Genomic DNA, 12,537 nt, shown 5'->3' with positions numbered 1-12,537 from the left:
GCCTTAACTACAGCATGGTTTGTTCCAAATCGTCATTGTGGTACATTGATAAAATATCAATGTTAAATGTTAAATGTGTTTTATATAGAATTTTATTATGTTTAAAGGATTATTATATAATCTAAAGGACTTAATTAAAGTACATTAAATTAGACTCGTAACACTCTTCCTCAAAGTTTAGCCCACCCACTTTTTCTACTGGGGGCCCTGTCCCCACTTTTGTGACTGTTCCCAGCACCAGTGACAAACATTCTGTACTTAGGCATATGATGGGATTGGGGGTTGGGGTAGGCACTATTAATGGAGCGACTCTCTACATCTTCGTGCTAACCACGAAGATGTAGGCCTATAGTAAGTGTAACGGATTGACTTACTGTAAACCTTCAAACACACATTTAAACTCCATCTAATTTAACGAAAACAATAAGATAAGTAATTAGGCCATTTTTGAAAATAAAGTTCTCTGAAGGTTAACTACAGAATTTACAGTACACTGTAGTTAATAATGTTATAAGTTGTAAAAACTGTATTGAGTAAAAAAAATCTTTCGAATAAAAATATCTTTCGCTTGACATTAGGAATTAATCATTTGTTATACAAAATTATAGGCTATGTCAAGTGTTATATTGAACAGTGGTAGATTTAAGGGGGAACCCTGTCAGCACGGCCCCCAACCTCCTAATTTATTTTTTTAAATTATAAAAAAAAATGGAGAAAACAGACAAAATTGTTTTCAACTTTTAATCTGAGAGTGCCATTTCCGGCCATCTGGAGTCTGGAGGTGCCATAATCATATTTTTTTCTTACCTCAGCTCCAACAGTTGTGCGGATGAGGTGGGTGCAGGCGCGGATCCAGGATTTCCCCTGACCTTCGCTTAGATGGGGTGGTCCTTGCAGTGGTGGATCAAGAAATTCGAAATAGAGAGTGCCCAGAGAGGGACCTTCACAGATAGATACCTCAGCAAGAAAAAATAAGATTACGTCGCCTAAAGATGGAAATGGCACTCCCAGGATTTGAATATAACTTTCAATTTTTCTCCATTTTAACAATAATTTTCAAACATTTACGGGGGCCCGTCCGACTAGCTTCCCCTTGAATCCGCCACTCTATGGGGGAATCTGGGGGCGGATGCAGAATTTGGAGGTAGGGGGTGCATGAGAATCCACACGATCTCAGGCCCACTATGGTTGCAGTGTCGAATCCAGAAATTTTGAAGGGTTGGCACATTGCTAATATGTTACGTCCTCGCCCCACCTCAACCCCACCATGGTTGGGGCTGAGGTGAGGAAATTTTAAGAATGACACCCCTGTGCTCGCAAATGGCACTCTCAGAGATGGTAAAAAGAGGCTGTCGTAGAACTAGTGGTACTATGGCCCGTTTTTGTAAGATTTTGTCAGAGCAATCGAGTTTTCTATTAAAATATTACCCAAAGTTAAGATTAGTTGCTGCTCACCACCCCACCAATTTTAAAGCTTGTTCTTGCTAGACACACATTCTTTCCAAGTATCACTCAATATAAATACTTCTAATTTATGTAAATATGCATCAGCACACGTTATACATGAGCCTACTATAATAACACATAGACCTAAGCGTGATTTAAAAAAATCTGAAATCCGTAAGTCCCAGGCCAGGTCTTTCAGATACAGAAATGTGATATTGTATGGTTCAGTTTGGTTTTTATCGTTTTGCAAGCTCCATAAAGTTTTGTCAACCTTTAAGAAAATTGGTACAGGTTTTTCATATTTTTGCATAAAATTGGTCCACTTTTAGGAAAATGGGTCCACATTATTTGAATTTACGCGTAAAGAGGGTCCACAATGACATTGTTCCGCACTGTTTGAAAATCCTTTCTACATGCATTGTATATAACAGTGATGTGATGATGATGAATTTTACAAAAAATATCATTTTCTGGTCATCTAGAGGTACTGTACTATTTCCACATTACACTCCATGCCCATTTTTGTGATTATGACTATTTTGGATAAAGAATGTTTTGAGCAGGTGGATTGAAGGCCCCCTCCACTTAAATTTTTTTAATGGAAAAAAAAGAAGAAAAATATAGGCCCCACTTTCCAAATTTATGTCTGAGAGTGTAATTTCCGGGCTTCTAAAGGTGCCCTAATCATACATTTTCCTCAGCCCAGACCATGGTGGTGCTGAGGTGGGTGGTTCCTCAATCTGTAAAAGTCCCTCCCTGGGTCACCTCTCTACGTACCTCGCACAACGGCTCCCCCACCCCCTTTTCAAAATCCTGGCTATGTCCCTGCTGAGCGCCCCACCCTTCAGAGGTTAAAAAAAATAAAGTGCCCCTTAAATGCTAAGAAATAACCGACATAAATTTTAATTATTAAAGTGCCATTCCACAATTCGTAACATTTTCTCACCTCGGCCTAAACCGATGGAGCTCAGGTGGATATAGTAACTTTACTAGTTCTTGTATTAAAGTGCCATTTTCTGGCATCTAAAAGTCCCCAATTCTGAACATGTTCTCACCTCAGCCTCATCCATAATGGGGATATATGGATACAGTAGGCCTAATTTTTGTAGTTTCATGTATGAAAGTGCCATTTTCCGGCATTTAAAAGTCCAATTCTTACATTTGTTTTACCTCAGCTTCAACCATGGTGGGCTGAGGTGGATGGATTGGTAGTTTCCATCAATTTTAAGTATCCAAGTGCCGTTTTTGGGGCATTTATACTAGTCAAATTCTTCTGCGCCATCTTGAGGTGCCATAATTACAAATTGTCTTACCTCAGCCCCAACCATGGTGGGGCTGAGGTGTATACATGCTCCATCTGCTAAAGTACCCAGTGGGAAATTCAAGGGGACCCAGCCGGCCCGCCCCCGTCCCTAAATTGTTATATAAAGATAATTATATTCAAATTGTGTCTGGAAGTGCAACGTTGCTGTAGTACGCACTATTACACGTACAGTACGATACAATGAATGTACATGATAAAACTCTTTTGATAGACATTTGACAAATACAAATTTCTTAAAGCAAAATTACTAACTTTTGAAACATTTATTCTTCAAAATGACAAAAACACAAAACATGACAGTCGTACATAGAGAAAGGACCTACACAAAAACGAAAAAATAACAACCAATTATACAAATGGCTTAATATACTATAATATAAATAACTTCACATGCTTAGAAAATCAAAGGCCTACCGAAAATTGCTGATAAATATGTGTTAACAATCAATCCTTTGCCACGGTTATTTCAAATTTCCCGAAAATGGTCTATAAAATCAGTGGTCTTATTAGTTGCCACTCATTATATTGACTTTTCTGTCATTAATTAAAAATGTTCTTCTGCTTGCAAATTGAATTTTACAAACTCATTAAAACTTTTATTTGATGGTCTCACAGAACAACATCTGGGTTTATAAATGTAAAATTTAACTATAAAAATTAGATATTAATATTTTTTTTAAAGTTTATAACTGCAATCATAAAATAGATGCGTCATGGTTTCTCTATTCCCCACAAATCAGTCTGTGCTCACATGTAAAATCGTTTGATTTCATCTAGTCTAGGTTACGGTCTAGTTGCGGCGGCCACCTGCTACAGCTAAGTTCGTTTCTTGAGCCTTTAAAATAGGTGTAGGATATTCCTATAAAATAATGTTCTGTATCTTTTGTTCATTAAGTTCATTGATTCAAAGAATTCCTTAATTTTCCATACACTATATTAAATTTTAAGTGACTTTCTGTGTTTTCCTTGTACAATTTGTTTCCACATTTTGCACACGAACAGTAAAGTAAACAGTGCACTAACGAAAGAATTAGTACACGTTTTGGGACAGGAAAATAACACTGGGAGTAAGGGTGATGACGTCACGATTGACTTATATATTAAATTAAGGCTCAAATCTGTAGCTAGACTTATTGATCAGGGAAGGGCAGCAGTGTAGGTAGGTGAGGACGAGCCCTAGGGCAGAATTAATTGCCAGGCCTTTTGATGTGAAGCGTCAACCGATGGAGGGTGCAGACTAACCTTGGTGGGGCTAAGGCAGGGAAATTTTGATTATGACACCTCTCGGTGGCCGGAAATGCAAATTACAGATTTAAATTCAAATATATAACTTTCTTTTTCTTCCAAATTCTTAAATATAATTTTGAACGATTCCGGTGGGTTGGGGGCACTGGGGCACCTTGATTTTTTTTTTCTTCAAAAAGATTAAGTTGGAAATTATTTTTAAGTATCATTATTAGGCCTATTTATGAATGGGCTCCTAAAAGCCCTCGGCCCCAGTACTTTGCACAGGCTGCACTGCCCATCTCTATGCTAGTGGGGAAGGGTGATTACAATTCTGAGGACAGCAAATCCACACCCAACCTTTGCTACATGATGGTTTAAACTATTATTTATTATTGTAGAAGCCAGGGTCCCCAAAGTTAAGAGGCCTGTTATATTTATCAGCATTTTTTTGGTACCAGGACAAATGGCTCAAAATCAGCCCAGCAGGTACCCGTAATAAGCAGGACGAGTAAAAAAAAAAAAAAACAATCAAAACTTCAAAAGGCCAAGCGAACTGAGCTTCACCCAGTACTAAGTCCACATATTAAAAATCATTTCATGATCATACAATTAGCAGTACAAAAAATAATGATAGATTGGTATACTTTTTAGTATTTCACCATTCAAAAGTGTGACATGACAAAAATGCCTAAAATTTGATGTAGTAGGCTTATATTTTTTTTAATTGTATTACAAGGACTGAGCTCAATTATGTTACTATAAGAAGTATATTGGAAAAAAATATATATAAAAAAAGAAAACTGTGTAATTTTATATGTTTATCCATATTTATATAGTAAGAAAATATTAAAAAATTGGTAATCTTGCATTTTATATTAGTTGCAGCTATTATTAAAGGTTATTGGCCCATATATAAATCAAGAATCTGTCTATAAGGGAAAAGGATTTGTAGTGTATCAAAATACAAAATGCGTATTTCTTTTGGAAAGACAATTTGATTATCTTATCGCAACCCTTTTTCAAAAACATTGGTATCATATCTTTTGTTCCACATAGTTGGGCCTAAATCCTCTGTATTCTATTTTCCATGAAAATATCAACATAATATCGCGTCCATTTACTGTGAACATGCCCAGACATATAATAACCCTTTAAACATAAAAAAAAGTCTATATAAAAATATTTAACATTGATATTTTATCATGTACCACATCATCCACAAAAACTTACGATTTAGAACACAACATATTGCTTTTAAAGCAATTTAATTACAAAGCTACAATTTTAAAACTCTGTGTAGTAATACTTACCTTTTTTATAATTTTAAATAGCAGTGAAATGTATACTGAGTATATATTAGACTAAGAAATATATCCCTTTGATGAGCAACATGTATATTGCAGATAATTTTGAATACAATTATAAAATTGTAATAATAATAATAATTTCCAATTATTATTATTTTGTATATACATAAATCAGATTACATTGCAGTTGACTCATCATGTTTATATTCCTCCTAACATCTAGTGTTGTTCATACTATAGTTATTTAGATTATACCCTTTCATAAAGCAAATGCTTTAAAACCAACACAACCGTGTAGCTATTTTTGTGCAGTTTACAATTACAAAAATTGGAAATTTACACAGTCGGGTTTAAGATGCTGCCAGCATCTTGTCCAGCTAACAATGCCATTGCTTCTCCAGTGTCAGCAGGTTCTCCAGTAGCTTGTATTTGTTGCTCAGGTCTTGGTATCTGAGCTTGGGTCACCGTATGAAGAGTTTGACCCTGTCCAGGAATCATAACTGTCTGATTGGTTGGCTGTACCTGTCCTGGAACCATACCTACTTGCCCCATACCTTGCACAAACATTGGCTGTTGAAACATTGGTTGCCCCTGACCTTGATGTACCATCATTGGCTGCCACTGAGCTTGGATGGCCATTGGTTGCCTCTGATCTTGATGTACCATCATTGGTTGCCCCTGAGCTTGGAGCAACATTGGTGGTCCCTGTCCACCTACCATCATTAGATGGCCAGGACCCAGGGCCAACAATGGTTGCCCCTGAGCCTGGACTGTTACTGGTTGTAGTGCACCATGCACTTGTTCTCCAGTTCCAGCAAGTTCTCCAGTTGCAAAAGTTGGTGGAGATTGAGTCCCTACTAGTTGGTTCTGAGCAGCAATATGTTGGTTCAGAATCATTACTGGTTGGTGCTGCACCATCACTGGCTGGTTCTGTTGGTTATTTACCATTGTTGGCACACCATGTGCTTTTGGTACAGCTAACAACATCAGATTACCATTGGGGGTCATAACCATCTGGTATTGGTGAATAGTCTTAAAACAAAATGACATAAGATATGTATTCTGTAAATGCACTTGTTGATGGGCCACTAATGACCACCAGGCCACAACCACTACTCCCCCCCCCCCCCCGTTTAAACAATACAATTTTACCAGGTTCTCTAAATCACCATCTGCATCATCACCAAATCTACAGCAATCATCACTATTATCATAACTTATCTGCTAAATATAGCAATCTGTAGGCCTATATTGAGCATCTTAGGCATTGCTTGCAGTCAGTAGATGTACTTACTAACAAAAATACTGAATACTATAATACTTTATGTTCATCACCTCTATTATCTTTCAGAATAATTAGGAACCTACCTTAGGTTGACAACAGTTGCATTTTAAGCCCCTGCAACATAGGTAACAAGTCAATTGAGAAAATGAAAGGCCTATGGTTACCATGCAGATTAACGTTTCCAAAACTCCAAATCCCACAGTGAGCGAGTCCACCAAAACCTGTTTAAAGAAAATATAAATCTTTTAGACATTCAAGATATTTAACAAAAGTAATAACAATAATACTTAACAATCACAAACTGGAGCTAGCTGTTGTTAGTACAACATCCAACACTTCTATAACTTTTTTTCTAAATGAAATAAATAACAGTGCAGAATACTTCACAAATGGGATATCAGTGGGAGATTCAGGAATTTGAAATACTGTAGAGGGTGTCTAGGGAGGGACTTTGAGGTACGGAGGGTGTAGATCACCTGAATCACACCATGGTTGGGGCTGAGGTAAGAAAATTTATGATTATGGAGCCCCTAGATGGCCAAATATGGCACCATCAGTTTTAAAATATAATTTTCTTTTTTTATTCTCCATTTAAAAAAAAAACAATTGAAAAACGTGGGGTAAGACGGCAGCCTCAAACTCTCCCCCCTCCCTTCTTGATATGAAATTGTAAATATTTTTTGCTAGCAGAAAATGGTGGGCCAATCTTCTTATAATATCACTGAATTTGAATGAATTGCTAAGCATCTTAAATTACTGCTATTTGGTAAAGAGCTCGAAACATCTTATTTAATTTTATTATCCGGACTTACAGCAAGGAGGACGCAGTGAGTCCATCTACGGGAAGCGGGAAAGAATGGGAGGAAATAAAGCAGTGGAGAACCAAACGTATTAAGTGATTCATACCTTATTTGTTGTGTTCTTCTCTATATAAGTGTAGCCATTTTCACAGCAACCAGGCACACAATCGTAACAATAATTAGGATATTCTGTATAGTAGGAGTAGGGATAGAATGGATAGTAGCTCATGTAAGTAGTTGGTGTTGTTTTAGTTTTGCAACTCCAATCGATACAGCCATATATGGAATCGTGATCACTATACCCTTCCGATATATTAACAGAAGCCCATGTGAACATGTTAATAGACATCAGAAATGCTAGAATTGAAAGCGAAAAGAAACAGGGAATCTGAAATGAAAAGTGAGAAATTATTAGACTACTTTCGTGAAACACAGATGTGTATTATTTGTCGTTTATCCGATTTGTCCATTCAAAAAACAACAGTGAAGGAAACTTCCATTAACATTTGGATTCCTGGTCTTTTATAAACTGGGACAATGGAGCTTTTCCCCTGAAAGCACACTGGTCTGTCTCTAGGATATTACAGTGCTTTCGTTACACAGAAACTTGGGGCCCCTGCTGGGCCACTTATTGTATGGCCAGGGAGTTGTTATTTAAGTTGTTTATCTAAATAACAACTCCATGGCAAGGCAGGCCTAGATCCGTGGTAGAATCACCTTGTTTATCCTCCATGTTACAATATTTTGCATTCAGCGCCGACCTCATTCAATGAGATGGCTGTCAGTTGAGTAAATAAATTTCAACAAATTAACAAAATGAGAAATCACATGGGAATGGATGGGGCCCCAATTTTTCGCCGCGAAGATTTGGAACTTGAAGAATTGGCGCATAAAACATACTTTTTCTTTCAAGTAAGCTTCAGTTATTTAACAACAATACTAAAACAATCATAGTTAATAGGTTTTGGTACTAAGCAGTCTTCCGAAAAATGAAGTTTATTTTAATATCGATCCCGAAATACATGTAGGTCTAGGCTCTATCTGCACTGCAGGGTATTTGTGTTGTGTTGATCTTGCAAGTTGCAATTATTATGTTACTAAAACATTATATTAAAAATAAGTCAGTCTCTTATGATCAGACAAGTCCTGGAAGAGGTAGAGGTTTGAATTAAATTATTATATACTTTGACCATTTGTAGAGCTGTAATGTTCCTGAATCATTGACAATTTATGCATGGAATATTTAAATACTCTGCATACCTCATAATGCTAAAATACATTGAAGATTAAATTAATAATTAATCTACTAGAAATTATCACTATCAAAAGTGTGACATTGTGTCATATCTGTATATCAATGAGAAAATAAAGATTATTAACTGTACACTACAGTATTTCAATTATGCTTGTTTCAGACATTATTATGCAGCCACGTCTTTGGTTAATTTGTAAATATTAGGAATTTATTTTATTTACATCAGTTATTCGTCAAAGAAAATTTGATAGTTTAAACAGAACTTTATAGAACAAAAACAAATAGCGAGATAGCTCCAGGCTAGTATTAAACTGTCTATGATTATCCGCCATTAAACGTCCGACAACCCAACATTATAATTGGCGCCCCCCTCCCCCTAATTTGGGTTGCAAAAAATACAGTAGTTTGAATACCAGGATATTACACAGTAATCAATGAAAGCAGTTCAGTACTTGGGTCTAAGTTTTGCTGGCATTCAATACAATACATATTTTAGTGACCAGCTGTTGATGCATTTGCTTTACTCTTGCTGTTTATCTCTTTGTCAATCCAGTCTTAGGATTGGATTTATTCGGTGTAAACATCAAGGATAGCCCACGAAAGTCTAGAAAAAGACTTATTTCCAGTGGGGTCCTTCTGGTGGTGATTGGGCAGTACACCGGGAGACAATCCCCTATTCTTTTCCGAAGAGTGTACTGCGTTCTTTAACGTGCACATGGGCCATAATGCACATGGGACCAATGCCTTAAACGTCTATTGTAACTTGTATTTCAGCCTTCTAGCTGAAACACAAGGAGAGGCAGCGATGGGAATTGAACGAACCGGGGACCTAGAGATCTCCACGGTTCAGCGCACACACAGCGGCTACCACCAGATTAGCCGACTGAGCTAAGCTGCTCTCTCTACATTACATTATATTAGTTCTTAATTACAGTATGAAGCACATTCAACAAAGGCTGTCATAAAAAAAATCGTATAAACCAATGTCACATACAAATATCTATCTATCTGTCTATTTACTTACATACGACCCCTTCTTTGTGACACTCAACAGACCAAAAATACCAGTCACTGTAAATATCTGTTAAAAAATGGAAAATGTTTAAATTAAAATACTGTACTTGAATGACTTTTAGTTGTTGAAACTGAATCCTGATATTTATGGTTACAACTGTAAAAAATTCCAATAGATTAGTCTGATAGGAAGGTGGGTGGGGTGAGGGAGGGGAGACGAAGTGGAGGGCTCCGACAAATTTTGGTAGGGACTGGGGTGAAGCCATAGTGGAAGTCTACCGGGCACAACCCGGAGAAGAGAAACAACAATGCAGGTAATAAAAATAGATCCACATTATTCCTCTTTCAGTGGCGCCAGGATTTGCCCAATGGAGGCTGAAAATTAGATTTTGTCTGATGTCACAGACATCGCCCAAAATCTCTTGGAATAGGACTGACAATTTAGGGGTGTCAAAGGTTAATTTATTCGATTTTAAAGTCTACTAATAAGTAAAATATACATTTTTTTTTTTGACGAATGTTGTTTTTTTCCCTGGTTGGGGGGGGGGAACCCCTGGCTGGTTCAACCCCCATCTGAACAGCATTTCCACTATATTTGTAAAATGTTCTAAACCACCTGTTTATGGTTTGAGTGCTTAGTTTTTTTCAAGACTTAATTCGCTGCCTTACCAGTAATCCAGTCCAGATAGGTATTCCGACATGTGCAAATCGGGTCTCAACAAACACCGCCAAGATTCCAAACGCAACACTGATGACCCCGATGATGATATCGATCACACTTAGGGTGATGGTGAGATTGCGGTGACATTTGCTCTCACAAGGTTTCCAGCATCGCTTCATGGCTGGTGACTGGCCACTCAGTGGTGAACTTTCATCTACAATGTTAATTAAATATAATGGCAATTTTTAAGATTTTGTTATTCATTCGTTGGTCTGCATCAACTTTGTATGATCAAATTAAAATGTTACCTGTCAAATTGGCACTAGTTCTCTGAACAGAGTTTGAAACAGCTTGATGTTCATCCTAAAATGAGAAACAAACATGAGGTAATGTTCCAAGTTCTTGTGCTGAAGACCAAGATTCAAATGTGGCTAGCCTCAAGTTTTAACTGGAGTTGATCACTTGACTCTTCGGATAATTCTCGCCTAAGTTAGGATAGGGAACACGTAGCAGTGGCCTATCTAGAAGTCTTGAAATGGGGGTATGATGGGGAGCGCGAAGGTGAAGTAGGGGGCTCGATATCAGTTGAGGGGCGCTAATTTGCAAAATAAGGTGATTTTTAACTACTTGACCGTGATTTTTTTTTTGGGGAGGGGGCGGCTGGGGGTGTGCGAGTAATGTTTTGGGGTGCATGCTTTCCCTGTAGATATGCCACTGACACATAGATTTGCGCCACACTATGGCCGCCAAAGGCACCCAGGGCCAAGCCAAAATTTAAAAATCCAAATTAATGAAAAAAATGAAATAAAAATATGTTAAAATGTTTTATTTTATTTGCAATTTTATTTGCATAGAGAGTTGACAGGTTCGTAAATCTATTGTTTGCCAATTAAACTAAAAAAAAAAAAAAAAAAATCAACATCATTTTTAAGTTGTAAGAATGTGTTTAATGGCCCCTAAATCCATGCTTCCCAAAATATAGGTTACAACCCAGAAGTGGTTCTTCAAACTTCTGCATTTGGTTGCGAGTACTGTAGGTTTGTAAAAAAATCATATGCGCTAATTTACATGTGAGTAAAGTCTTTAACACACCTGACAGCTTGAAAACACTATTTTAAGCGAACCCTCATTAGAACAATATTTTATTATATGCGCACAATGAATATCTTATATCTATACCATAACATGATTGTGTAAATCTAAAAATTTCACTGTTTAAAAACAAGTAAAACTTTAAAACTGAAACGCTGTCGTGTAATTTTTAGGGTCGGATCCAGATATGTCCAAAAGGGGGACCCCCGAAAGGGAGCTGATAGACACAACACTACCCTAGGGAATCCAGGGGAATTTCCTTGCGAAATTTTTGTTTTTTAGGTGCCCAAAAATAAACTCTGAGGTATCTTTGGCGATCAATTGTTTCTTTTTCTTTTTTTATTTCCAAAAGGTGTGAGGGGCCACCCCCAAATCCGCTCCTGATTTTAGGCCTAAGAGTAGCAATTAAATATCCCCAGATATTCTGGTTGGTCACCACAGGGCTAAAATTAAGTTTATGAAATATATTATTTAAAGATTAAGAACACTTTCTGCAAAATGTCCGATCCTATATTTTCGGGATTTTAGAGCAGTCAGGCTTGGGCCAGACAAATTTTTTTAACACTGTGCCTGAGGTGGGTATACCATCTATCTGTTATTAAAGTCCCTCCCTAACCCCTCTATTACGAATTCCTGAATCCGCCAATGAATAAGCAAACAACGATGTAATACCAATGTCGAATAGTGATTAAAACATGAGCATCAAATTTAGGGGATCTTATAAAAGTTGCTGCGCAATACACTATTAAAGTTAGATTTGTTGCAACTTGGATCCCAGAGAAAAAATTTTGGGAAGTGGGGCCTAAATAAGGGCATTTAGGACACCCCCATTATGGGACAATTTCATATTTTTGCTTAGCGTTACCTTAAATAAGGGGCCACCTTCAGGGCACACTCATTATTATGGTAAAAATTTTTCTGTAGGTGTCCCCTTTACTACTGTAATTGTCTTCATGCAGAGGGCGAGAAAAATACCCATACTGTCTTTTAGTCCGTAAAAATAAAAATAATACCATACATTGAAGAACAAATACAATATCAAAAATTCGATGATCAACGTACCATATTTTTTTTCAAACAGCAAATTTTGACCCAATTTGTGTTGCGCAAACTCAGAGTTGTAGCG

General features: G+C 37.1%; 1 protein-coding gene across 1 annotated transcript in view; it reads right to left on the bottom strand.

Moving 5' to 3' along the window:
* Positions 1-3,014: 3,014 nt before the first annotated feature.
* LOC117113265 overlaps positions 3,015-12,537 on the bottom strand; it is a gene marked incomplete in the record, with an annotated part of 13,267 nt that continues 3,744 nt past the window's right edge. Inside the window, 7 exon segments of the mRNA XM_033256563.1 lie at positions 3,015-6,336; positions 6,673-6,810; positions 7,496-7,777; positions 9,669-9,725; positions 10,328-10,533; positions 10,628-10,682; positions 12,474-12,537. Coding sequence (XP_033112454.1) covers positions 5,641-6,336; positions 6,673-6,810; positions 7,496-7,777; positions 9,669-9,725; positions 10,328-10,533; positions 10,628-10,682; positions 12,474-12,537 — 1,498 coding nt within the window.

Source organism: Anneissia japonica, unplaced genomic scaffold (assembly GCF_011630105.1).
Source record: "Anneissia japonica isolate Jap-2015-1 unplaced genomic scaffold, ASM1163010v1 scaffold287593_len981703_cov172, whole genome shotgun sequence".
NCBI lineage: Eukaryota > Metazoa > Echinodermata > Crinoidea > Comatulida > Comatulidae > Anneissia > Anneissia japonica.
This window is presented reverse-complemented; position numbering and strand designations above follow the sequence as displayed.